The sequence below is a fragment of the Rhinolophus hipposideros genome, assembly GCF_964194185.1.
Source record: "Rhinolophus hipposideros genome assembly, chromosome: 22".
In the NCBI taxonomy this organism is placed as follows: Eukaryota; Metazoa; Chordata; class Mammalia; order Chiroptera; family Rhinolophidae; genus Rhinolophus; species Rhinolophus hipposideros.
The window spans coordinates 8,842,278-8,869,239 of record NC_138068.1 but is presented as its reverse complement, the minus strand read 5'-3'; the positions used below and the strand labels follow the sequence as shown (position 1 = coordinate 8,869,239).

General features: G+C 52.7%; 1 protein-coding gene across 1 annotated transcript in view; it reads left to right on the top strand.

Annotated features, from left to right (window-relative positions):
- Positions 1-26,962, top strand: part of BCAS4 (breast carcinoma amplified sequence 4) — a 55,118-nt gene that overhangs the window by 19,680 nt on the left and 8,476 nt on the right. The window contains exons 3-4 of the mRNA XM_081033250.1: positions 3,315-3,416; positions 8,134-8,268. Coding sequence (XP_080889376.1) covers positions 3,315-3,416; positions 8,134-8,268 — 237 coding nt within the window. The remainder of the gene's footprint in view (positions 1-3,314; positions 3,417-8,133; positions 8,269-26,962) is intronic.

Sequence of the window (26,962 nt, the reverse complement as noted above, 5' to 3'; positions counted from 1 at the left end):
CCAGACTAAATCAGTTTGATATTTTTAGGCCATATTTATGTGTTTTACTGTGGAATCATTTTAGATTTACAGAAAGATTGCAGAGCTAGTACGGAGACTTCCCATATCCCCTCATCCGGTTTCTCCCTTTCTTAACATCTTTTGTCACCACATACCTTGGTCCAAGCTAAGAACCCAGCACTGGTACGTCTGGCCACCCACTAAACTTCAAACTTGATTTTGATTTCACCAGTTTCCCATTAATGTTCTTTTTCTGTTCCATGGCCCCATCTGAGGTACCACATTATATTCAGGTGTCATGTCTCCTTAGTCTCCTGCATTCTGGGACAGTTTCAGGCTTTCCTTGCTTTTCGTGATTTTGGCAGTTTGGAGGAATATTTGTCAAGTATTTCATAGAAGATCCCTCAGTTTGGGTTTGTCTGGTGGTTATTGTATGTGTGGTTAGACGGGGCTTATGGGTTTCTGGAGAGAATGCCACAGAGGTGAGGTGCCTTCTCAGCACATTGTATCCGGAGACACCTGTCACCCACAGGCCGTCACTGGGGTGTCAGTCTTGGACAGGTTTCTCCTCAGTAACATTACCACGTCCCCCACTCCATTGCCTGTTCTATCCGTTGTTCCTATGAGACTTGTGTGCTTTCATTTTATGCTTTGGGTTATAATCCAATATTACATCATTTGTTTTGTTCAGATTGTTCCAGAGTTGACCATTTGGCTCTATCAGGTTGACTCCTGTGTTCTTTTGACATGCTCCCATTCTTTATTTTTTTAAAACGCTTCCTTACTTTCTGGCACTATAAGATGCCCCAGGCTCTTACATGTTCCCTGCCCCAGCCCTCGCATCGGCCATTTCTCCTAGGCGCCCCTTTTGAATTTTAAAGTTTGGAATTAAATCAAATTTAAAAATGAAAATACTTTGTGAGCTGAATCAGGTGTATCTGTGGGCCACATGCATACATGATCCCGCTTAATCCCCAAAGCATTCTTTCAAGAGAAGCACTAATATTATCCCCATTTTACAGATGAGGAAACTGAGGCACGGGGAGGTCAGGGCAGAGATTGAAGCCAGGCAGCCTCTCAGAGCCAGATGCCACCCTCTCAGGACCCATCTTCAGCTTCATGGGATGAGGACCGGGGGAAGGAGTCAAGCCCAGGACAGTGGGCTTGGAGCCAGGGTCCAGGGAGATGGCAGTGCCTTGACCAGAGATGGGGCACCAGGGGGAGGTGTGTGGTTTTAGACATTCAGGACCATGGGGTGGCTTCTGAGAAACCAAGAACAAGGAGGGAGATGGAATCCTGAAGGGTGGTGGGAGCAGAATTCTAGGAAAACCCCAAGAAGTCTCATATACTCAGCCAGAAAGAGGAGGAAACACAGGTAGTTTTGAAAACTATTTTTTGTAAAGATTTTATTGGGGAAAGGGAACAGGACTTTATTGGGGAACAGTGTGTACTTCCAGGACTTTTTTTCCAAGTCAAGTTGTTGTCCTTTCAGTCTTAGCTGTGGAGGGCGCAGCTCAGCTCCAGGTCCAGTTGCCGTTGCTAGTTGCAGGGGGCGCAGCCCACCATCCCTTGCAGGAGTCGAACCCGCAACCTTGTTGTTGAGAGCCCACTGGCCCATGTGGGAATCGAACTGGCAGCCTTCGGAGTTAGGAGCACGGAGCTATAACCGCCTGAGCCACCGGGCCGGCCCCCTCAAAACTATTTTTAAAATTAGAAGTTCATGCTGAGGTGTCACCTGTGTTAGTTGTTGCTACGTAACCAATTACCCCAAACGTAGTGACATCCACAGTGATCTTTATTATTTGACAGTGTCAGTGGGTCAGGAATCTGCGAGCAGCCCAGCGGGGTCCTGTGGTCCAGGGTCTCTCGCAGGCTGCAGTCAGGACATTGGCCAGGCTCAGGTGGGGCAGTATCACGTCCAGACATGTCAGTGTTTCTGGGCAGGATTCAGCTTCTTGTGGGTCATTGGAATGAGGGTCTCAGTTCCTTACTGGTCATTGGCCGGAAGTCACCGTCAGTTCCAAGCCACATGGCGACTTGCTTCCTCCAAGCCCGTGACCAGGAGAGAGGGCAAGAGGGAGAGACCGCCAGCAAGGTAGAGGGACAGTCTGCTATAGCCTCGTCTCAGGAGTGACAGCTCTCATTTTGGCTGACTCCTCTTCATTAGAAGCGAGTCTGTAGGTCTAGCACGCAGTGTAGGGGAGGGATCACACAAGGGCATGGACACCAGGAGGCAGGGATTGTTGAGGACCCTGTGAGAAGCTGCCTGCACACACCATGCCAAACACTCTGCCAAATGTCCTATCCTCACGGCATGCCATGGAAGCCGGGGCCATCGTAATTGCTTTCCTGTCCAAGTAAGCAAAAGTGGGCTCAGAGAGGTACAGTGACTTGCCCAAGGTCACACAGCTCATGGTGAATATAGCTAAATTCCAACTCCAGTCTGAGTCCCGAGTCCGGCTCCTAGTGTGCCCACTGGTGTTTCTCTGCTTGTTCACAGACCCCCCCATTCCAGCGTAGCCTTGGAACTTGGCTGAAAACACAGATTGTCAGCCAACCCCAGACAAACTAGATCAGGCTCGGAGGGGCCTGGGTATCAGCATTTGACAGGCTTCCCCCAGGGGAAGCTCCTAGAATCTGAGAGGAGTGTGTGTAGTGCCTCTCTGCAAGGGAAGGACATGGTGACATGGAAAAGGAATCTCTCACATTGAAGGGTTGGGCGTGGTCTTTTCGGCTCAAAGAAAATGGAGGCTTAAGTGTCCGATTTCAGTGAACAAGGGAAAGTTGTAGCTTCCTAATGTGCCTAGTGGCTTTGGGGGTCCTTCCAAGCAGAAGAAACTGAACATGAGATGAGACGCATGGTGCCCGGGAAGGTCTTAGCAGTGTGTGCACGGAGGAAGCACCCTCTCGTTGTTAACGGTAGTGATTGTTATTTACTCGTCGGTATTATTAATTCCAGGGCGATGCAAACTCCACTCACCTTGACTTTGGTTTAGAGGTTTTGAGTCTTTGTGTTTGATCCAGTTCAGTGGTTTAGAAAATGAAGATACTTAGTTTGCGACGGGGGTTGTTGGGTGTTTGTGGGGAAACAATTTGGGGTTCAGTACATAATACCTGGCTGGGTCTGGGTCCTGAGAGTGGGGGTGTGAGTCCCCACCTGGGACTCTGGGTTTCTCCTGGGCCTGTCCCTGGGCAGGATGCCACTCAGTGGCCATCAGCGAGGTCTCTGCAGACCCTGACTGAGCCCAAAGGCAGGCGGCTTCCGGTGGTGGAGAGGGCGCAGAGGGCCTGATGGGCTGTTTTGTTCCTTGCAGATCAGGAGTGACACTTCACAGATCTTGGAGGAAAACATCCCACTCCTTAAGGCCAAGGTGACAGAAATGCGTGGCATCTACACCAAAGTGGACCAGCTGGAGGTGCGTCCAGATTCATGCGCTTTCTGTGTGAGATCCTGTGGGCTTGTTCTGGCTCTTTCGTCCTCTCTTCCAAGATGTCAACCTGGCCTGGAAGCGTTCGACTCAGGGGAAGGGGTCAGTGGCAAAAGGGGGTCGACCCTCACATGGCATTTAACAAAATGTGACAAATGTGCATGTATGGAAAGCATCCCATTTGCTTCCTATAAGAAAAATCGGAATGGTAAGCTGCTTTTGGAAGTTCAGAAGCTTTGATAACCCTTTAATAATAGGTTGGTGCAAAAGAAATTGCCGTTTTTGCCATTGTTTTTGACCTTTTAAACCGAAATTACTTTTGCACCAACCTAATAATTTTCATTTGTTTATTGTTCCAGGTATAAGTACGTAAAACTCCCACATCTAAGTGTGCAGCTCCGGGCAGCTCAGTGCACTTTTACACATATAAACCCCCATGTGAAGATGACCCATACTGAGAAATAGAACAGTTCCAAACCCTAGGCTGTATTCTTGCCCTCAGGTGGGGTGTATGCTTTCTACTTCCCCACAATCCCCGCCATGCCCCATTGCCTCCCTGCTGACTCATCTTCCCCATCTGTCATTTGTGTGGGTACTGGGAAAAGCTGCAAGGTATCTCATTTTTCCCCTTGATGCCCTGCAAAGTTGGTCCCCTTAGTGTCCCATCTCCCAGAGGAAGAGCATAAGCTCGGAGAGGTAAGCCACTTACCCAGGGTCACATGGTGAAGGCGTGAAGCTGGGATTTCAGCTCCCATCCACTAGAGCCTAAGCTCTTAAATGAACTGGGGCCCTCAGCTTGGGGTCTTGGCTCCTTGCACAGAGAAAGACCCAGAGGCTGGGAGGAACTTGCAATGTAATAGTGGTCACCTGGACAGAGGGGACGGGGGCCCCTCCGAGGCACAGAGGAAAGGAGCATGGCAGTTGGCACTGGAGTTAGCAAGGAATTAACATTCTTGTCAGCAGAGAGTGAGGCAGGAGTATAATTAAAACTTTGCCCTTGGAATAGCTGATTCATTTGAATTTTATTCCACACATTTGAAAGGGGGGAAAAGTGAGCATTTGCTGTCCTGACTCTTGCCTTGCTTGGGTCAGCCCAGCTCTCAAGCCCAATTCTTTCCTTAGCATTCAGTCCACTAACATTTTTTGAGGGCCTACTATGTGCCACTGCGGGGCCCTCACAATGTGAAGACAGATACATCTACATCCATATTCCAGCAGGAGAGACACGACTACAAAACATGACCACAATAGTTTTCTTTGGCCACTATAACAAATTACCAGATTGGTGGCTTAAAACATGAATTTATTATCTGACAGCTGCTGAGGTCAGAATTCCAAAACGTGTCTTGTAGACTAAAGTTGAGGTGTCAGCAGGGTTCCTTCTGGAGGCTGGAGGGCAGAATCCTTGTCCTGGCCTTTTCCAGCTTCTGGAGGCTGCCTGCATTTCTCAGCTCATGGCGCCTTCCTCCATCTTCAAAGCCTACAACACATAACATCTTCCAGCCTCTCTCCTATTCTGACACTCCACTTCCCTCTTATAAGGACCGTAGGATTACATCAGGCCCACCTGGATGAGCCAGCATCATCTCCCCATTTCAAGATCCTTAATCACATCTGCCAAGTCTCTTTTGCCATGTAAGGTAATAAATTCACAGGTTCTGGTAATGAGGACATGGACATCTTTGGGGAAGAGGGGTGTTTCTCTGTGGATCACAATTACTGAGGGTGATTTAGAGGGAGGTGAGTGCTCTGGAGGGAAGTAGCGACTGAAGAGTGGAGTCCACGGGCCCTGGAGGCGGTGTGGAAGGAGCCCTGTTAGGGGGGTGTGTGGGCGGGGTCACAGCTCAGGCAGAGCCTCGGAGGAAGGAAGAATCTTAGCTCCATGGCAGGAAGGAGATGGGGACACCAGCAGGATCCTGTGGTGGCCAGATTGTGGAGACGTGACCAGAGTGGAGCTGGAGAAATTGGGCAGCGAGATCCCTGTTGTCTGGGCCCTGCAGTCCAAGGTCAGGATTTGGGCCTTTATCCTGAGACTAGGAAGCCACTGAAGAGAGGATAGCCTAATGGTTAGGAACGCAGCTCTCGTATAGGGCATCTGAGCCTTGGTGCTATTAACACTTCAGGCCTGATTCTCTGTGGAGGGGCCGTCCTGGGCCCCGTAGGATGTTTAGCAGCGTCCCTGGCCTCCGCCCATGAGATGCCAGTAGCACCCCCCACCCCGACCCCTCTGTGACAACTACAGTGTCTCTAGATGTTGCCAGGTCACCTCTGGTTGGAAGCTCTGCTCTAGAGTCCTATTGCCTGGATTCAGATCTTGACGCTATCCCTTCCTGCTATGGGCCCCCAGCAAATTCTGAGCCTCTGTTTCCCTCTAAAATGAGGTAACACTAGTGAGGCTCTTGACCCTAAATCATATCAGTATTTACTCGACAAACGTTTGTGGAACGCTCACTCTGGGCTGCCCTGAGGTGAGTGCTGGGAACACAGCTGGGGCGAGGTTCCTGGTCCCCTGCTTATGGCATGTGGGGGGCAGTGGGTGAGACAGACCAGCTGTGCAGACCTGGAACAGAGACAGCTTCCAGGGGGTTATGACCTTTCTGCTAAGATCTGAAAGATGGAAGAGTAAGCCTGGGGAGGGAAGAGCTTGTGCAAAGGCCCAGAGGCTGGAAAGAGCAAGACCTCTCAGGCACTTGTGGGGGGGTATAGAGCTCAAGATCAGGAGCGAGGCTGGAGCAGTGGACACGGGCTGACAACCTATACATGTAAGTATAGGTTGTGGAATCTGGACCCTGTTTTGAGAATAACAGGACCCATCAGAGGAGAAGATGGATTCCACCGCCGGACCACCTGGGCCCCAGATCTGCTCCTTGGGTGACTTGCACATCCTCTTAGAGTCAGTTTCCTCCTCTGTAAATTGGGACTGTGTGGTCTGTCGCTAGGCCAGCACCTGGCACATGTAGGTGCTTAGTGAGGACAAGCTGTAATGGTGGTTGTTGCCCACAGGCTGCGAGAGGCAAACTCTGTGTGGGATGGATACTCACCACGCTGCCCAGCTGGCCCTGGCCCCAGGGGCTTCCAGGACGCCCAAGACCACCTTGCTCTCAGACCAGTGCGACCCTCCATGGGGGAGTTGGGGAACCACAAAGTGACCTTAGTCCAGAAGTTGGCCCTTTATCAGTTTTAATAATAAAAACGAACATTTATAGAGCCCCTTCCTTCCTTCCTTCCTTCCTTCCTTCCTTCCTTCCTTCCTTCCTTCCTTCCTTCCTTCCTTCCTTCCTTCCTTCCTCTCTCCCTCCTGCGGTCCCTCCCTCCCTCCTTCTTTCCCTCCCTCCTTCCCTCTTTCCCCCCTGATAATAAAAGCAATACATTTTCATTGTAGGGAAAATATGTAGAATTTTTATTTTATACTTTCATACTCCCGACACCCAACCACCAGGGTGGCAATGATTAGCTGTCACCCTCTTTCTGTCCCCCAGCCCCCATCTGTGGGGATGCATGTGTGTGTGTCCCCTGTCTCTTATCTCTTCCAGTTGGTTGCAGGCTGGGGCAGCCCAGGTTTGGCCTCTCCTGGCCTGGCTGGGCCGGCCTGCCCTTGCTGGCAAGCCTTTTGGAAGCTGGTCAGACCTCATGAGCGTGCATTCCTCAGCGGCCTTACTCCCCACCAGACTGGTATTAGCGCAGGGAGCGTAAAATTGGAATTGGCTGGAGGAAGGGGACCGCAGGACTTTTTTCTGTGTTTTACAACCAGATGTGCTGGCCAAGTGAGGCCTCTGAGCTCTAGGGCCAGAGCGCTGGTTAGAGGAAGCTTCCAGCCCATGACCCCTTATCCCCCCACTACACACACACACACACACACACACACACACACACACGCCCCTGATGTGGCTTATTCAGCCTTTCACCTCGGCCCCTGCCAGAGCCCCAGGGTGGCAACGGCACAACAATGCCACCATCTTGGGTTCATCCAGTCTTTTTGCTAAGGATGCATTGATTCATTCGTGCATGCATTCATTCATGTGTGCATACATTCACCATCCAGCTGAACCCCTTCTAGCTGACCAGGCTCTGGTCTTGGCCTGTGAACAACACTGACTCAGCACCTGCTCTTTCAGAACTCACATTCTAGAGGGACGTCGACTGTGAATAAATACACAAGAAAGAAGTTCAGAGGACGAGGAAGGCTAAGAAGACAGAAAACTGGGTGGCTCCACAGTGACTCGGGTTGTATTCAATCAGGTGGTCTGGGAAGGCTTCTCTGTGGAGGAGACAGTCAATCCAGGATCTGAAAGATAAGCAGCACTCATCCCATCAAGAACAGAGAGAAGAGTGCTGCCGGCATGGAGAGAGCTGGTGCAAAGGCCCTGTGGAGCCTAGAGAGAGCTGTGTGACCTTGGGCAGATGACTCAACCTCTCTGAGCCTTGGCTTCCCTCTGTAAACCAGGGTCCCTATGGGGAGAGTATGGGAGGACACAAATAGAGGCTTGGTCAGGCCTGGTTACCAGTGGGAGCTGTTACTGTCGTTGTCAGTCAGGGTTCCTGAAGGTGACTTCCCAGCTAAGCAGGCCTGACCTCTCCAGGAGCCCGCTGGAGGCAGTGATTGTGATTAAGGGCCTCGTGTCTCCGCTGGCCGAGGGAGCGCAGCCAGGAATGTGCTCCAGTCCGTGGCAGATGCGGCACCCCCACTCTCCTCTCTCTCCACCAGGCCTTCGTCAAGATGGTGGGGCACCATGTCTCCTTCCTGGAAGACCACGTGCTTCAGGCTGAGAGGGACCACGGGCCTTTCTCACAGGCCCTGCGGAGGTGGCTGGGATCCGCTGGGCTCCCCTCCTTCAGGAATGTGAGTATCTCCCACCTCCCACCTCCTCCCAGGCCCTGGGGTGGGGAGAAGGGCTCAGGAAATGAGAGTTCAAAGGGCATGTCTCGTTTCTGCAGACAGGAAATGGTGTCTGGCTGGCCAGGGGAGGGCTGGCCCAGGTGGCTGAGTGGCTCAGTCCCTCCCTTGGGCACCTCTTCTTGCTGTGAGCTTTGAGTTTCAGTGCTGTGACTGCTCGCTTATTCATCCACCGTTTATTGAGCACCTGCTGTTTGCTGAGTGGCGTGGGCTTTCTGAGCAGAAACAGACCCTGCCCTCCTGTCCTGTCCTTACAAACCTAAGGACGTGCTCAGAGTAAGATCCAGAATTCAGGCCAGGTCCTCCTTCCCAAGGCACAAGTCACCCTCCAGCAGACCAGAGGGCCTGGGGACAGTGGTGGGGTGTCCAGCCTGTGTGTGGCTCTTTGTGACTTGCAAAGGCCTCTCCTGCCTCCATCTCTGCTTCCTGGATCCTCCCTACCACCTCCTAAAAAAGGAAGGATCGTTGTGTCTCTTTTACTGATGGAAAAACTGAGGCCAGACTCATCCTGCAATTAAGACTTCATGTGTTTAAAGCATGTCTGTTGTTCCAACTTATCATGTGCTGATCCCCTAGTCCAGGGGACATTGGGCAATGTCAGAGACATTTTGGTTGACAGTTGGAGGTGAGGGGTGCTACTGGCATCTAGCGGGTAGAAGCCAGGGATGCTATTAAACACCCTACAATGTGCAGGGCAGCCCCCCGCAACCGAGAATTATCTAGCTCTAAATGTCAGTCGTGTTGAGTGTGAGAAACCCTGTCCTAGGCTGTATTTGATAATTATAGTGATGGTTTATGTTAGGTCTGTTCTAAGTGGCCGTATACCACCTGCTGTTTTATATGGCATCTAATTCTGACACCAGTCTTTGGAAGAAGGTACTTTTACTATCTCCCATTTTATAGATGAGGAGACTGAGACTCAGGCAGGTGAAGGGACTTGTCTGGGAACACACAGCCTGCTGTGACAAGGCTGGATTGCAGCCCTGGCTGACCTGTTCCTGGCATGTCTGCCCAGCCGACCACCTTGTGGCCGCAGTGGGGTCTCTCACTGTTCCTGTGCTCTCCTGTGGGCCCCCCTCTGCTCTTGTGTTCCCCCTGTTCTCCTCTCTGCTCCCACATCTCCATTTTGTGTTACCACAAAGGCTCATGTATTGAGTGTTTACAGTGTTCCAGGCACTGATTTAGGCATTTCATGTGCGTTGACTCGTTTACCTTTTCCACTCCTCATGTGCGTGGGGTAGTAATATTATTCTCACTTGACAAATGAGGAAATAGAAGTTTAGAAAGTTTCAGGGGTTGTATTAATGCAGCCCAAGACAGAATTTGGCATGCGTGAATTCATTCCCTTTGGCCAGGCAATGTTATTTAAACAACGTGACTTGTGATACCTAACTGGGCATTCACTCTCTAGTCCCTGCTAGGACCCTTTGCTCCATCTTGTCTTATACCTGCTTGAGGCATGTGCTGCTCGCCTGCCTGCCTCAAGGTGAGCAACTTGCCCAAGGCAGTAACAGCTAGACAGTGGACTCACAGATCTCATGGTCTAGAAACTCCTATTGATCCTTCAGAGCCCAAGTTAATACTACTTCCTCTGAGAAACCCTCGGGGATTGCCCCCTCTAGATAAATGCAATCTTTCTACTTTTCAATGACAGTGAACTCATAAGCTGCTTCCTTTGTCTGCTTCTCCTTGAAGTTATGGTAAACTGTTCCTGCATGTCTAGGAGTGCCCCAGTCACACAGTGCTCAGCCCACTGATGCCTTTAGAAGCATGTTAGGGGAGGAAGATCAGAGGACTTTGGCTGCCTGTGGCCTGCTGGGTGATCTGCACAATTGTCCCCATGTGGTTGGCACTATTGTCCCCATTTAGAGGCAGGGACCAAGGCCTAGACAGGGAGAGTCACGTGTCTGAGATCAGTACTGGGGTTGGAACTCAGGCCCATGGGGCTCCGGAACTGGGGTTCCCCCGCCCACTCCTGCAGCAGGGTCCCACCAGGGTGTGACTGGGCATGCCAGGACCTGCACCTTCTCATCTCGGCCAGACACGGGGCCCCCAGGCCTACCTGTGGTGACTTGTTCCAGGAAACACGCTGCAGCCAGGGGTGGTGAGTCATTCTGTACCCCCAGCATGTTGATCTTAGTCCCAGGAGGGCTTTGTCTGGGGCAGACGGTGCAGGTGAGCATGCACACACACACACACACACACACACACACACACACACACGTGTGTAGGCCTGGGGGTTTCCAGGGCTGCACATTCCCCTAGGGTGCTAGCTGAGGGTATCTTCTAGATTCATTGTTTTCACAGCTTGTGTTGCAGCCCTGACTCTGCAGGCACCTTACACCCCACACCGAGAAGTAGGTCTGGTCATCATCCCTATTTTGCAGTTGGGTAACCTGAGGTGCTGAAGGGTCAAATTGCTTGCCCACCCGGAAGTTGTGGAGCTGGGGTTTGAACCTGTGAGGCCTGATCCCAGAGCCAGCGCTCTGTACCGCTTGGCTCTGCCAGATATTTCTGTGTCTGGTTTCAACAACTGGAACTGCTGTCTGGGGGGTAGAGTCCTTGAAGCCCAGATGGTTCTGTGTTTCTTGCATCTGGACTTTCCCCGAGCCAGGATTTCACATTGTCTCAAGTCAGTTCCCCTCAGTGCCGGCCTGAGGTGGACACTGCCTTTCACTGACCACTGCCATCACCCTCAGAGAGTCTACGGCAGCCCTTCTGCCCCAGCAGTAGTGAGAAGCTGCTCCTCACAACCCAGGTTCCATCGCCTGCCCCCACCCGCCCTCCAAGGCTCCTGTGGAGTGGAGGCTGGGGTGGGACAGGGGCTCTTGGGCATCGCCTGGCACCATGGCGATGCCAGCAACGGGTCCTGTCCCTGTGGGGTGAGCCACACCACTCCCCTGAAGCCCATTCCCCAAAGGAAATAGGCCACACATCGCTGCCCCCACCATGGTCTTCCCAGAGTCAGGAATGGGTGGGGACCCTGGAGCTGCGCAGGGGCCCTTTGGGGCGATGGGAGAAAATTGGTCCTTGCTTTTTCTGCCTTGCCAGACCCACCTTCCCTCCTTGCCTCTGTCCTTTCTCTCTTTACTTCCTCACTCTGCAGATGTAATGGGGAGGGTGGGGGACAGCTGGGTGGGGCAGAGTCCCCCCACCCGCTGCCCCAGCACACGGCCCAGACGCACCTGTCCCTGTGACTGGGTGCTGGCTGTGGCCTAGACTGGCCCTAGGATGCCGAGAGCGTGGCCTCGGGGCGCCCGTGTACCACCTGCTGACGAGCTTCCCCTGAAGCCCAGCCCAAGCCCAGCTGAGCTGCCTGAGAGCTCTGTGGTCAGTCCACAGCGTGAGGGCCAGCCTGGTGTCCTGGGCGCTCAGCGCCCAGATACCAAAATGTGCATGTTTTCATGGTAAAGGTCCACATTTTCATGCTGCACTACATACAAGCAAAGATTTTGGTTATACTTTTCCATTGATCCTTATAACGTTCCAAGATTTTAACTAAGAATTGCACTTCTCTTTCACTGTGGCATTTTTTAGCTGTGTGACTGTCGGCAGGTCATGGAGCTGCTGTGATCCTTAGACAGCTTACCTGTCAGCTGATCTGGGCACAATTAAATGCTTGCTAGAAAACTGGTCTGGGTTTGATGCAAAGCGACGAGAGCCTCCACTAAAGCAGTGGGAATACAAAGGAAGAGAAAGACTCCATAAGTCTCCAAAGGAGTGTTCTGAGTGTTGCTGGGCCTAAAAAGCCAGATTTGCTTGTAAAGAATGTCCTGGTACAAGACAGAATGCCTCATCACTCAGCGGTGAGCAAGTGTCGTGGTGGTGGTGACACAGAGCCAGCCCTGTAGGACCAGGCACTGTTGTCAATTCAACACCCCATGGGTGAGGGGCTATTTTATTCCCATTTTATAGGTGAGCAAACTGAGGCACAGAAAGGTTATCCAAGGTCACATGGCTGGGCATGAGGATATGAACCCGCATCCTTGACTCTATCCCATACTGTCTGGCGAGAGAGCTGTCATCTCTTCCCTCAGGAAGCTTGTGTCTAGTGGGAGAATACAGACAACAACCCAATCCTAAGGAAATTCAGTAGACAGTCGTTTCTAAAGAGGGCCCTGGCTTGCTGTGAGGGGGATCAGGGATGGCCTCTTAGGAAGGGCCGTGTAAACTGAGACCTGGGTCATGAATGAATAAGTCAGTCTGAAGTTGGAAGAACAGGTGCTCCCAGAAGAGGGAACCGCAAGCACAAAGGCTCGGAGGCGGGATCCAGCCTGCTGCTTGAGGAGTAGCAGGAAGTCCAGAGTGGGTTGCTGAGTGATGGGGGGGAGTGGGGACGATATGAGGCCAGCGCCAGATTGGGCAGCGCCTCAGGCCACACAGAGAACTTAAAGATTATTCTAAGGAGAGTAGGGAGCCATGGAAGGGTTCATAGAGGGGAGTGACTTGATCAAATGTGCTTTGCCTGGAGCATTGCCAGGGCTCGTGCTCTGCCCTGAGCTAAGGCTGGCATTCAGGGTCTGCGTTGTCTTGTTGAGACTTGAACGTGAAAGCAGAGCAGGGTGCGTGGGTGCCCTCCAGGCTTCAGAGTTTAGTCGTTAGGGCTGTATTTCCTCAGCCTGGAAACATCTGTGCCCTGAGCTCACTGCTATCCTTGCCTCTCAGGGTCTCAGGGCCCTTGTCCAACCGGAAGAGACAAAAGAGGCTCCAGGTGGGGGAGGGGACAGGTCTCCTGAACGAGGGTCTGAGTCCCAGAGATCCAGCCCGAGGAGGCGACTGTCAGCCCCGCGCCTATACACAGGGTCTGTGGCGTCTCAGATGGAGATCATCTCAGATGTGCGCAGAACTGAAAGTGTGAGATGGACCTAGTCACGCAGGCCACAGGCCTTGGAAAGGCTCGGGAGACCACCAGGGGTGTCCGCGTCACCTTGGCCCAGGCCCGCTGAGTGCCATGGGTATACTGCTGACCATGCCAGGCCTACCCCTCGGCACGTGTGCCCAGGGGCGTGGAACAGCCTCGCTAATTTGTTTAAACCACTGTTTATTTTCTGCCGAGCCAAAACATCTTGTTCATGAGGTGTCATTTTGATTAATTTTCTCGATGGATAAGAGTGTGGTGCTAACCAAGGAAGTCTCTTTGGCTAATACCAAAACCTCTTGGGGCCAAGTCCTAACATCCTTACAGAGTCAGGCGGACTGGGGGTTTGGTTTGTGGCCTGGCCTGGACTTGGGCCTGCTCGGTCCACCTGTTTACTCCACAAATGCCCACAGGGCAATCTGGTAACATAAATGAGTGTGTCTGCCAGCTGTAACACGGGAAGAGTGGTGCAGACTGTGGTGAATTGCAGGGATGGACATGGACCGGCAGCAGCCTTATAGAGATGGGGGCCAAGCGTAGCCAGATTTTCCTATTTGGGGAAAGAAGCTGGACATCTGTTTGGTTTTCTTCCCCCTAGATGTTAAACACTGTGGGAAAAATCTATTGCACCTGTGAGGCACACCCGCACACTCCCCAGCTCTGGATTTTAGGCTGATGGCCTGTACCCCACAGGCCCACACCTTCAGAGGCATTTGGGACTAAGGAACAGGGGAGTGGCAGCTCCTTCACTTCTTTGTCCAAGCAGGAGCCTTTAACTCTTAGCAGCAGTGGGACTAATGGCCAGCGGTTTCATTGAACATCTACTATTGCTCCAACTATTGTAGTTATATCGAGCATGTACATGAAGGGCTTTCTGTGCCGTTTCAACTTCCCATAACAGTCCCCGAGGTAGGTGTTATTATTCCAGTTCATGAGGGAGTGACCTGAGACTCAGAGAGGGCTGTTCACTTGCCCAAGGTCACACAGCACAAGTGGCAGATCCAGGCTTTGATCCAGCTTTGACCTTGCTCAGTGTGTCTCTCCCCTCCCTCTGTGATCTTCCCAAGGGCAGGGACCACAGCCTTGGTGGCCAAGGTTGCAAACTGGAGAACCTTGGGCCAAATCTACCCCATCAATATATATTCTTTGGCCAGCTTGGGATATGTATTCATTTCATTTGAATTAGTTGCCAGCATTTTAAAAAGCAAATTTCACGTAAGAATTTGTACTTCTGGCTTCTCTTGAAAAAGCAGAGGTCTGGGCCCCTGAGCAGGTCTGGGTGCCTGCCGAGCCACCATCTGGCCCAGGTCACCCATTCTCAGTTCTTACCTGTGGGTATTTGAGTTTCCTACCCAGGTGGAGCACATAGTAGGTGCGTGGTAAATATGAATCAACGGATACTCTTAAGACTTCCATGGCCCTTGATGGCCTCTCCAGATTTCTCCGGAGGCCATCTCCAGGCATTGGAGAGCTGGGAGGGAGTATCCAGCCTGTCTCTCTCCCTGCGGCTTGGGGCTGCCTCAAGGGCTTTCATGGAGGTAATGGAGGCTGTGGGCGGAGCTGCCCTGCCCAGGCTGGCCTGCAGGAGTCCTCAGTGCCAGGCTTGGCGTCTCCTCCCCTCCTCCTCTGTGCCCCCCCAGCTCCCTCCCCACCCGCCCAGCTCAGCGGAAAGGGAGGGAGGGAGGGAGGGAGGGAGGGAGAAAGGCTCTGCCCGGCTGGGCCGCCTCCCCCTCCCTCTGCCCAGTTCCCCTGGAGGTTGACTCCCGGAAGGAGGCAGGCTTGGCTGGGGCTTTATCTTGTAGTGGAGACCAGCAAGACACCAACACAAAGAAGGCAGAGGAGGTTCATGGCGCCTTCTCCTTTTGCCCCCGTCATCCCTTGCGGTAAAAATGCAACATGAGCAGATGGCAAATATTAATGCGACAATGGAGGGCTGAGTGGCGCTGGTCCCCAGCACCCCCCTCACCAAGCCCCCACTGAATAGCTCCCAGCAGTTACTTAGCACTCACACATTAATGGATATTTGGTGGCATGCGTGCTGGGCAGGACAGAGGGCTCTTGGCAGGCTGGTTTGGGAACCAGATTTTTTTTTTAATGCAGTGTATTCTTGTTGAGATTTTGAGGGTGTGTGGGGAGGAAGTTCCTTTTGATAAGGAGGGGCTTTTATTTGGGGGCACTATTTGTTGAGGCCTACATGGGAGCACTCCAGTTTCTCCCTGGTTGGTGGGACACACTCAGTGTACCCTTTCCCAAACACTGCTACCATTGGGGGCATCACTGTGACAGCAGTGTCCTCAGCCTGGGCTCTGCCATCCCCGGAGCTGGTGGACACTGCCTGTGACCTTTGCACATGCTGATCCCTTTGCCTAGAATACCCTTCCTGCTCCCTACCTGGTAATGTTTACTCATTATTCAAGGCCAAGTCAAAGGAATGTCACCATCTCTCGAAGCCACCTGGATTCCCCAGGCAACATTCCTCTGGGCTCCCCAAGCCCCTGTCCATTTCCCTGTTGACACAGCACCTTGGGAGAGTAGTCACTATGGGTTCACCTGTTTGCCCCAGACCAAGAGTTTCTCAGGAGTAGGGACTGTCTTGTCTTTGACTTACTACTTATGATGATGCCACCAGGAACAGTTTTCTGGGCTCTTCTTTGGGTTGACACATGCTAGCTCTTGACCTGCCCTAGCTTGGTTCATTTTCATGCCCACCTGTTACATAACTGACTATTTCCATTCCCACTTTACAGACGAGGAAACTGAGGCTCACAGAAGTTAGACTATTTTAACTTAGCCAGGCAGTGAGTCCCACAATCTTCGTGCCCCAGGTGTCGGAAGTCAAGTCTTCACCAGGATCAAGTAGGGAGAGGCAAAGAGGCTAGGTGGGGACTGTGGCCAGCAGAGAAGGCAGGTCCCCGCACCTCCAGCCAGAAATAAAGGCTCAGAATGGCCTGACCTTGCTCTTCTTTATAAAAAAGAGGTTGAGGATGTACATTTGTATGTGAAATCGGTGGATTTTTAAGACAAATCTGAGAGGCTCAAAGAAATCTCGGGGGGCCTGCCGGCTCACAGGCCTCCATCTCTGCCTTGGCAGCTCTGTGGTGAATTAGTGCCGAGCCTGGTGCGTGGCCTGGGCATGGATCCAATGTCTGTTTCCTGAGGGTGGGAGAGAGGGAGGGAACAGTGCGGGATTGGCCTTGAGACCTCGAGTGGGGGCTGCGCTGAGCAGGCAGGATTGGACTCTGAACTGAGGACCCTGGCTGGCTCCATCCTGTCCACGGCTTGTATGGCTAGGAATCCTACTTCGCCTTCACCGCCAGCATCTCTGTGCCCATTAGCTGCTCTGTGCCCATTGCGGGAGGTTGGAAAGTGGAACCTGGGACCCCAGGCTGCTCGGGCAGCTCACTTTGGCCACATGGGTCTCAGTGCGGGTGTGGCAGCCACTGGACACCACCTCACAGAGCCCAGGACATGAACCGCTCTGGTGGGGCACCTGCCTTTCCCTCCCCAGTCTGGCCATTTGAGTCTCCGAGTTTGGGGCGGGGGCATCGCCTAGGATGTGAAGGGTCCAAGGGTCCAGGGCTGGCTCCACGGATGCAGTCAGTGCTAAGGAAGGTGGTTGGTGGGGGCCCTCAACCCCCAAGATACTCTCCATCAGGCACCAGACAGTATTTTCTCAGTCTTACGTAACATGTCAAGAAATGCAGCATCTAAAGCCCCCTTTTCTAACCAGAGTGTCACTTCAAGGTCACTTTTCATAGAGATTCTGTCCTCCCAGTTCTCCATGTGATAATGCATGCCCCAGCCCCCCTTTCTAGTGGGAGTGTAGCCCGATGTCCTGCAGCATTTGGAGAAGGAGTAGTGGAGAATTTGGACTCAGACCAGGGTTTCTCAACCTCGGCTCTATTGACTTTTGGGCCGGATCATTCTCTGTGGTGGGGGCCGTCTTGTGCTTTGTAGGATGTTTACAAGCATCCCTGCTCTCTACCCACTAGGCGCCTCCTGTTAGGACAACCAGAAAGGTATCCAGAAATTGCCACATGTCCTTGGGGGCAAAATTGGTTAGGAACCACTGGCCCCGAAGTGTGATAATTGCCCAAACTGGGCAGTACTGTGTGGGGCTCAGCATTGTTTCCTGTTTGCTTTTGCACATTTCCTATACATATGGAAAATTTCCAGAATAAAAAGTTTAAAAATATATGAAAGCTTGGGTTCTGGAGCCCGACGGCTCTGGGTGTGTACTTTGGCGGGGTTGCTTGCTAGCTCCACGATCTTGGAACAGGGTCTCACCTTTCCCCTGTGGAGTGGGGGAGCAGTGCTCCTGCCTCCTGGGATCCAGTTGAGAGTTTGAAACATGCACGATTCCTTCTTGATTTGGCGAACTTCTCTCCGGTACCTACTGTGTCGTGGGCACTGTGCCAGGTGCCAAGGCTCACAGATCATGAGTGGAAGAGCCAGGACTCCCTTCACAGCAGGCATCACACTAGGCCCTCGGGGCTGACCACCGTCCTCGTTTACTTAGCAGTAGGTTCTGCCATCACTGGCCCCATTTCGTGCAAGAGCGGCTGAGGCAGGGAGAGGGGAAATCACTTGCTCATTGTCAGCTGGGGGAGGGAAGAAAAGCAGCCCAGATGTCCCCGTTATCTGACCCCAGAGCACAACCAGGCCTCCACGCGGCGCTCTGCAGGTCCCAGCACCCACCCAGGATGTGCTCAGTGAGTATCGGCTGCTGGGATCGTTTTGTAGAAAGCTCCCTTGTGAGGGGCTGATGGATTTCCTCCTCCACGTCATGGGCTTATGTGGAGTCACCACCCATCTCACCACCCATCCTACCAGCTCACTGCTCCTTGAGCCGCCATCCCCTCCTTCCCCTGGGCCAGGCTCCCATGCTGCTCACACCAGACGACGGCTGGATTGGCTGAGGGGGTGGCTCAGGACTGGGGCCCCTCAGCAGAGGTCCTGCCTGAGGTCATGTCTCAGATGATGCTGGTCTTTAGGGGACAGGCCCCGGGGCGTCCTGGGTCCCCTCCAAGCCCCCCTCTTCCGGGTCCTCCGGAACATGGACCACATGTTCATGTGACACCCTGGGGGCCACGCAGGTTGTGGTCCCCGCCGCATGGAGATCTCAGCCCCTGCCAGTTTCTGTCTCCTCGTGTGTCTGCCCGGATCCCTGTTCTGAATCATTCGTCTGCATATGTCTGCCTCTCTCCATGTGTCTCTGGGTCTCCGTCTATGCCTCTCTGTCTCCCTGTGTCTCACACACAGTCACTAACCCTCACTGTGCACCCCACTCCCTTTTGTCCCTCCCCCGCATCTCCTCCACTCCCTCCGGGTTCTCACAGGCGTCACCCACTACCCCCTTGGAGACCTGGTGTCCTCATTGCACCTGTGTGTACCCCGAGGTGACATGCTTAGAGTGTAGGAGACTTGGTATGTGGGAGCTGTTAATGATAAGAGCCGTGAGTTGGGCACCAAAGGACAAAGAAATGGTGACACTGGGTCCCTCCCTAAGCTCCTGGCCTCCCCAGAAAGTAACACTCACAGGCAGGTGCAATTAGCTGATAATTATAAGGAGGGCAGTGTGCTTCTGACTTCTGTGCAGGACAGAGAAGGAAGAAAAGAGGTCAGGGGGAGTCAGTAACATAGGTGAAGAAGGGACTTTGGGAGGGAACAGCGTGGCACGAGGTATGAGGTCTGACAACTATGCGCGAACTCATCCTAGAAAAGCGCTACGTACCTCATTGCTGAATATCACTACAGTCACCTTCCAAGTCCTCCCCTTGGGAAGCTATGCACCGATGCCAGCGCCTAGTCCACCCTTCAAAGCAATTTTGGAACTCTTTTTCTGGAATGGCCATCAGAGCTGTCGTCGTATTACCCTTGAAGTCCTGAATGTCATTAAATGTCTTCCTTTCAATATTTCCTTTATCTTTGAGTAAAGAAAGAAGTCACTGGGGGCCAGATCAGGTGAGTAGGGAGGGTGTTCCAATAGTTATTTATTTACTGGCGAAAAATTCCCTCATAGACAGGGCCGTGTGAGCTGGTGCACTGTCGTGATGCAAGAGCCATGAATTGTTGGCGAAAAGTTCAGGTCGTCTAACCTTCTCACGCAGCCTTTTCAGCACTTCCAAATAGTAACCTTGGTTAACTGTTTGTCCAGTTGGTACAAGTTCATAATGAATAATCCTTCTGATACCAAAAAAGGTTAGCAACACCGTTGCGACAAGTTCGTGAATGTAATTGTCAGGCCTCGTGTAGCACTGGCTTGTCACTGAGTGAGGGTGGCCTAGGCAGAGGGGGGCAGCTTCAATCAGCCATCTCAGGTTCTGGGGTGATGTGATGAGCGCAGGTGTGTCCTTCACTAATGCAGGTACCCGAGTGATACCTGCGGCTGAGGTTGGGGCGTCTGGAGCAAAGGTGATCCTTTGGATGCCCAAGGAGCCTAGGAAGCTCTTGAGCTTGGTTTCGTCCATGGTCAGCTTTCTGCTGGGAAAATAAACCACGTCTCATTAAGCAGTAAATTCATCCAGGAGCCTGGTCTGGCTGATGCCATCACACTCTGTCACGTTGCCAGACCCAAAGTCAAGGCCAAAGTTCCCGTTACTTGGAGAGTCCTAATAATTAACCCGGGAACCCAGTTGGAGAGGGGTAATGCTGACTTTTAAATGGAGTGAGGAGCTGGGGCAGGGAGGGGGCCGTTTCACAGCTCAGCTGGACATCTGTGAGCCCTGATTGGGAGGTGCCCACTGTGACGTGGAATGGGGATCCCAGCATTGTGGCCCCAGGTCCGCCTTTTCCTTTCTGGTATCTGGCCTAGACCTGGCTCCAGAGGTCTCAGGCAGTGGTCTGAAGAGTGTGCAGGGGTGGGGTGGGGTGGGGGAGCAGGCACGGGGTGACCAGAAGGGGCTCAGATGGCAGTAGTCATTGCTGTGAGAGAAATGGGAAACCATAGGCTGCTCGTGGCTCTGGCTGCCCGTGTCTGTGCCCAGTGCCGCCTCCTGTAACCGGTGTCACTACCTGACCAGCAGGCATTTATTGAGCACCTAGTGTGAGCCAAGTACCCTAATTGATCGATGAGCCACACCGCTTGGTGGCTGAGCGATATCCTGGCATTTAGAATTTGTGAAGCTCCTTGTGATTAAAAATCAAAGCTCTACTAGAATTGGCTCCCACAATTGTGACTTAGTTTAAATGGTCATGTTTTGGAACTGAATGTATTTAATACTAAAAAATGCAATGTTATGAAATTGTACACTTGGGCTGTTTGCAAGCTAATGATGGCATTTAAAAAGAAAATGAATTCTGGGGGGCCATAATAATAATGAAATTAGCCAGCAGTCGTGGCGCACTACTGTTTTCTAAGCACTTGGCAGTGACATGGGCAGAATACGCTAGCCCTGTTTTCAAATGAGAAAACCTAGGCACGGAGAGGCGAAGTAACTTGCCAAGGGCACCCACCTAGAAAGGAGCACGGCTGTCTGAGGGTTTGGAAATGGGGTACAGTTTCCTGTGCTGAACGAAGGGACCCTGTGCTCTGTGCTGGCTGTTCCATGTGGGGCTTTGGAGCAGATGTCACAAGTTCAAATCTGAGGACATCTGTGACCCCCACCTCCATTCCCACCCTCATTCCCACAAGCAGTGTGAGTCACATGTTTGGGAGAGGGTGTGGATAGAGAGATGGTGGGAAGCCCCATAGCTTGGCCCCTGGGCCCCTGGGATGCACCCTAACCCGTTTCTTGTTCTCTTGAGAGCATGTGGGGTGGGGGTGGGGTGGGCTTCATGGCCTGGCTCAGCTTCTTCCCTTTTGTTGCTGGAGACCGGGCGAGCTTGTGCCTGGAGACAGCCCTGCCCATCCCCCCTCTGTGCTCACACACCAACTCTCCCTCCCCCCACATTCTCCTCGGCTGCTCCAGGAGCTGCCACCTGTGTGACCCCAGCCCTCTACCTCTTCCTTCCCCAGCCCCTGGGCTGGGTTTAACGCCTTTGATGCCAAATAGCCACTCTCCTCCCCTCTTTTTTTGTCATTCATTCATTCATTCAACAAATACTTATCACCCACTCACCCATATGAGCCAGGCGCTATTTCAGATTCTCAGAACCCAGGGAGGACAGAGAATGTCCCTGAATGATGGTCTAGTGTAATATGTAATGTGCCACAGAGGAGAAAGAAAAGTAAAGAAGGGCAGGGAAATGGAGGGGGGCGTGTTAGGGGATCAGGGAAGGCCTTACTGGGAAGGTGACAGGAACATGGGTGGCTGGTGCCCTGGAAGGAGGACAGTATATAGGTGTCTGGGGCCTGAGTGTGTGGCGTGTTGGAGTGGGAAGTGTAGGTGGTGGGGACAGGGCAGGGACTCCACTGTGGAGGGTTCTGGGATGCGCTGTGCCCTGTGTCTGGCTGGTGTGGAGGAAGACGCTGGGTGTGTGAGGGTGGAGGTTAGAGCCGCTGGGATGGTCCAGGGAGAGATGCTGGTGGCATGGACGAGGGTGGCCAGGGTGGAGGTGGGGAAACTCGGTCTGTTCTGTGTGTGAGTGTGTGTGTGTGTGTGTGTGTGTGTGTGTGTGTGTGTCTTTGAAATTCTTTATGGACATAATTGTGGATTCACATTCAGTTGTAAGAAATAATACAAAGAGATCCCTTGTACACTTTGCCCAGTGTCCCCCAGTGGTAACATTTTGCAAAACTATAATATAACATTATGACCAGGATATTGATGTGGATACAATCCATTGGTCTTACTGGGCTCTCCCCAGTTTGACTTGTACTCATTTGGGTGTTTTAAGTTCCATACAGTGGTATCAGTTCTGTACAATTTTATTTTATTTGGGTTCGGTGTCTCCACTTTCACCTCCCCTCCCCCACCCCCTGGCAACTGCTAATCTGTCCTCCATTTCTACAATGTGGCTTCCAAAAATGTTCTGTAAATGGAATCATACAGCATGTAACCTTTTTGGCTGCATGACTCCCCGGAGAGTTGTCCAAGTTGCTGTATGAATGGAGAGAGTCCATCCCGCTGCCTTTGCAGGTGGAGCCCCAGGTGGAGATTCGAGGGTGGGGCTCAGGGCTGGAGGCCACCAGGCCAGCCTGGAGCCAGTGGCTGTAGCCCTGAGGTTGAATGAAATCGCCCAGGGAGGCAGAGGGGTTCCTGGTCGATGACTAAGCATGTATTGATTAAGCATCTACTGTGTACCACGTGCTGTACAGGGGATAGAGCTGCCCGTGAGCAGGATGAGGTCCCTGCTGGTGTCGTGGGGCTGACAGGGGACTGGAGGCCTGGCTGGCGGGAGGGGGCGTGTGCTCAGCATCTGTCTTCCTCCCCTGTTCTCTCTCTGCAGCCATAGAGGGCTGGGGCCCTGTTGAGGCCAGCGGCTAGGTCCTGGGTAGAGGGTAGATGATGGAGTTCATTCAACAAAGACTGACCTGTCTTCTGAGATGGGATGGCCTTTGTCCTTTAAGAATATTATTTCTTTGACAAAGGGATGGGGTTGGCAGGAGGTGGAGGGGGGAGGAGGGAGTTTTTTCGTGTCCTTGCCAGGTGCAGTGAGTTGGCTTGGGTTTGGAGAGGCCCTGAATCCACGGACCTACGCACCCAGCTCCCACCAGTCTCCTCACCTCTGTCTCCTGTCCCCAACCTGTGCCCTCCCTCCCCCCATTCCCTGTCACCCTCTGTCTGGCCCACCTCACTTTTCTATCAAGGCCACTCAGCCCTTCCCTCTTCTTTTCTCTCTTCTTTTCTCATTTTCCCACCTCTTCATCCCTCCATTTCTGTTTTTCACTCTTCCCCATTTCCCCTTCCTTATTTCCATCTGTTTTCTCTTTCTGAATCCCCCTTATCTTGTTTACATTCTCTCTCTCTCTCTCCTTTCTCTCTCTCTCATTTTTCTCTCCTTATGTTGTTTTCTGTCTCCCTTCTGTTTCATCCACCTTTCTCTGTGTCTCCTTCTCGTGTCTCTGATTCTCTTCATGTTTTCATCTCTGTTCCCACCATGCTTTCTCCATCTCTCCCTCTTTGCCTTCCTCTCTCACTCAAATCTTATTCCTCAGACCTTGAAAACCATCCCTGGTCATTCACTCTCAGGGGCCCCATGGATTAAATGTCCTAATCAGACCAGGTCAGCACATGAGGGCAAGATGAGTGCCCAGGGCCTCTGGTGAAGGACCAGGCCGTGGGGATGGAATCAGTGTGGGGACGGTGGTCATCCGAGGCTCACAGGCCAGCGTGCAGGCCACGTGGTGGAGCAGGACAGGCCTGGCTGCTCATGGCCCCGGACAGGAGCTCTGAGGGCACCTGTGTCTGAGGAAAGGTTAGATGGAGAAGAGGCTCCCAGGGTGGCCTGGACGCCTAGAATGGAGGAGAAAGGGCACAGGTGACAGTCTGGGCCTCGCCTCTGAAGCAGGCTCGTCCAGCTGTCCGGAGGTGGCTGCTCAGCCCTGGGAAGAGTCATTCTCCAGGCTGGGCAGTGGCATGGGATTGGGGGGCGGGCTGCAGGCCACTCCTTATCACCTGCGGGTTCTGCTGGATGCCTCTGTTTTTGCCCTAATGGCTTGTTTATTTAATGGAGAACAGCTGCCTATGTTAGGGACCCCGACAAAACAGTCGATTGTGTCTGTTTGCCTTCTGCTTCCCGGAGCTTAATTGGTGCTATTTTCAACATTCTTTTGTGGAGCCAGCCACCTTTGAGGCCAGCCCACAAAACCTCCAGGGAGTCTCTTGATAACCAGCATCCGAGTGAGAAGTGGACACTCTGGTGTGACAGCAGCCAGCTGTTGGTGTGGGCTCCTAAACGCCATCAGGAGGTGGGACTCTGGTAGCAGGGTACCCGGGCAGAATCTCCTTGTCGTCTCCATTTGACAAGGAGGCCACTGAACTGAGCAGGCCGCTGGGTGTGGGTGGCTGGTTTGCTGCCTGTGCTGGGAAAGACTCCTCCTTCCCCTGCTCCGTGCCCAGAGTGGGTCAGTGCCAGCGCCAGCCAGCTCCATCCACTGAGGCCGCTCCCCCCCCAATTCCACCCCTGCTCCTGCCACCTCTTTGCCCCACGGAGTTTTCTCAGCCTGGAGTGCTGTCCCCATGCTGTCATTGTGTGATCTGTCTGAGGCACGGTGCCGGATGGAGAACACCCACCCTGGGGACACACAGGGCCCGGTTTGAAACCCAGCTCTGTCACCACAACCGGCTACGGACTTTGCAGGGCCCAGTGCAAAATGAAAATGCGAGACCCCGTTGTCAAGGCTTCTGAAGAATTTCAGGACAGTGACCGCGGGGCATGAGACCAGGCTCTGGGCCTGTGTGACCACAGGTTGCACGCCCAGGAGGCCGGCTCTGTCTGTCACTTGTACGATCATGCTTTGAGTGAGTTCTAAGCCTGCGGAGCCTTAGTCACCACATTTGTAAAATGGGATTTACAGTCGTATCCTCGGCATAGGGGTATCGTGAGCAGTAATTGAGATCGTGTAAGGTTTAATTGCTGTCATTATCGATGATATTGATTCCGTTATTATTTAATAGCTCGTTATCTGTGTTGTTGCCTCTGCTTTGCGTATGTTGCTGTGGATACACTTTACTTATTTTTAAATGACCTTTGTGTTTTAGATAATTTTGCTTTGTTTTTATTTTTATTTTTTTTTAAGGAGGGCGCACGCAGCTCACAATGGCCCATGCGGGGATCGAACTGGCAACCTTGGTGTTATCAGCACCACGCTCTAACCAACTGAGCTAACCGGCCACCCCTGTTCTAGATAATTGTATATTTGCAGAAAACTCGTAAAGACAGTACAGAGTCCCCAAGGGACCCTTACTCAGTATCCTCTATGGTCCTCATCTTATGTCACCACGGCACAGTCTTCAAGCCAAGACACCAGCATTGGTCTAGAATATTCACCAAACTCCACACTTGTTTGGAGTTCACCAGTTTTCTTTCACAACTATTTTTTATTCCAGACTCCCAGCCAGGGGAGCACACTGCTTTTAGCGTGTGCTTTCGTTTTAAGGTGACCTTGTGACGCCACTAGTGGGTGACAGACGTGGCCAGGGCAGGGAGGCCAGCCTTGAGCCACCCAGCGACTCCAGAACGACTAACTCTGCAGGTGATCTTATCTGCAGGCGATGGTTCTTTGTTGGTCTTGGGCTCCCGAGGCCGACGTGGCAAGAGGCCAGCCCCCAGGCCCTTCTGCTCCACCGGGGCATGGAGTAGACTCTAGCCCATGCGTTTCTCGTCACCTGAGTGTCTGCTGTGTGCCAGGCTCTGGCTGTCGGCAGGGCTGTGGCTCTGTCCCCCTGAAGCTCAGCCCGGTGTGGAGACTGCTAGTAACCATGGAGAAAGGTAAACAGAGGATATGCAGTGAAAGAGGGAAGGTGACACCGATGATTGGGAGTCCCTCAGGGTATGAAGGAAGGAAGGAACCAGCACAAAAATACCTGGCAGAACAGCCTTGATGGGGGACAGCGGGTAAAAATGTCCCAAGTCAGAACAGACCCTGGTGAGGCTCTGGCCCTGGGCGGGAGGGCTGTGGGTGATGGGAGATGACAGGCGGAGTTAGAGGGCAGCGGATCACGTGGATTTGGGGTAGAAAACCTCTAGCTCTGAGGGGCCAGGCTTGTGGCAGAAATGAGTGACATGGCCGGGGGGCCACCACTGGGCGAGAGCACGCATCCCCTGTACAGGGAGGCCACTGCTCAGCGCTGGCTTGTCATCTCTGCCCAGTATGCCAGGGCTTTAGACTTTTAAAAAGAAGCTTGAAATCCATTTTTCAAAAAAAATAGCACTTCATTTTAAAATATGAGAATAAAACAACCAAGCAAACAAAAGCAACGATATTAATTAATAAAGAAACTCAGCCCAGTGAAAGCCGCATGGAACACACCTGTCGTCTGGGTTTAGCCTGAGGACTGCCCGTTGGTGACGGGTGACAGGGCCTGATGACCAGTCCAGGAGGTGGATTGTATTCTCACTACAATGAGGTACTTACTGGAGGGTCACATTTTTGTGTAGACAATCACTCAGGCTGCTGTGTGGAGAATGGGTCGGGGCAGGAGCAGAGGCTGAGAGGGGGCACACACAGGGTGGCAGTGGCCGTGGGGATAGGGGCTTGGGAAGAAACAGCAGAAGGGATAGAGGACGGGTTGGATGTTGCAGTGGGGAGTCGAGGGTGACGCCCAGGTGTCCGGTTTGGACAGCCTGGGTGCATAGAGGTTCTGGTTAGCAGGTGGGCTTGCAGGGAGTCCCTTAACCCCTGAAAGCCTTAGTTTCCGCGTCTGCAAAAGGACTTGTGATACCTGTGTAGATTTGGGTCTCTGGAACCTAGCAGGCGCTCAATTAAATATCTTCACGTAAATATATCTTGTCTGTAATCAGACAATTGCAACCAGTGGCCGTGTGATGAGAGGCAAAACCCAGGTGCCTTGGTGTTCAAACAGGGTGACTCCAGTGCAAACCATCAACTGGAGGCGAGAAGTCAGACCCCCGCCCCCCAGGAGGTGGGGCAGAAGGGGCAGAGGGCCCTGAGGGAGGAGGGGCCAAGGTTGGAGAGATCCGACTCTGGGTCAGGAGCTGGGGCCCCCAGACAGACCTAGTTGCCTGGTGGTCCTGTCTCTCCTCCCTGACTATGTGTGTGAGTTTGGATTTAGTAGCTGGCATCTTGGCAGAACTTCTGAGGGCTCCCCCTCTGCTGGTTTGCATGTTAACGCTTTTCCTCCAGCTAAAAGCAGAATCCATGGGGACCCGAGAACCTTCTAGAGCAGCTGCCAGGGTCAGCATTGCCTATAACAAGATTACAGCAGCTTTTCCTGC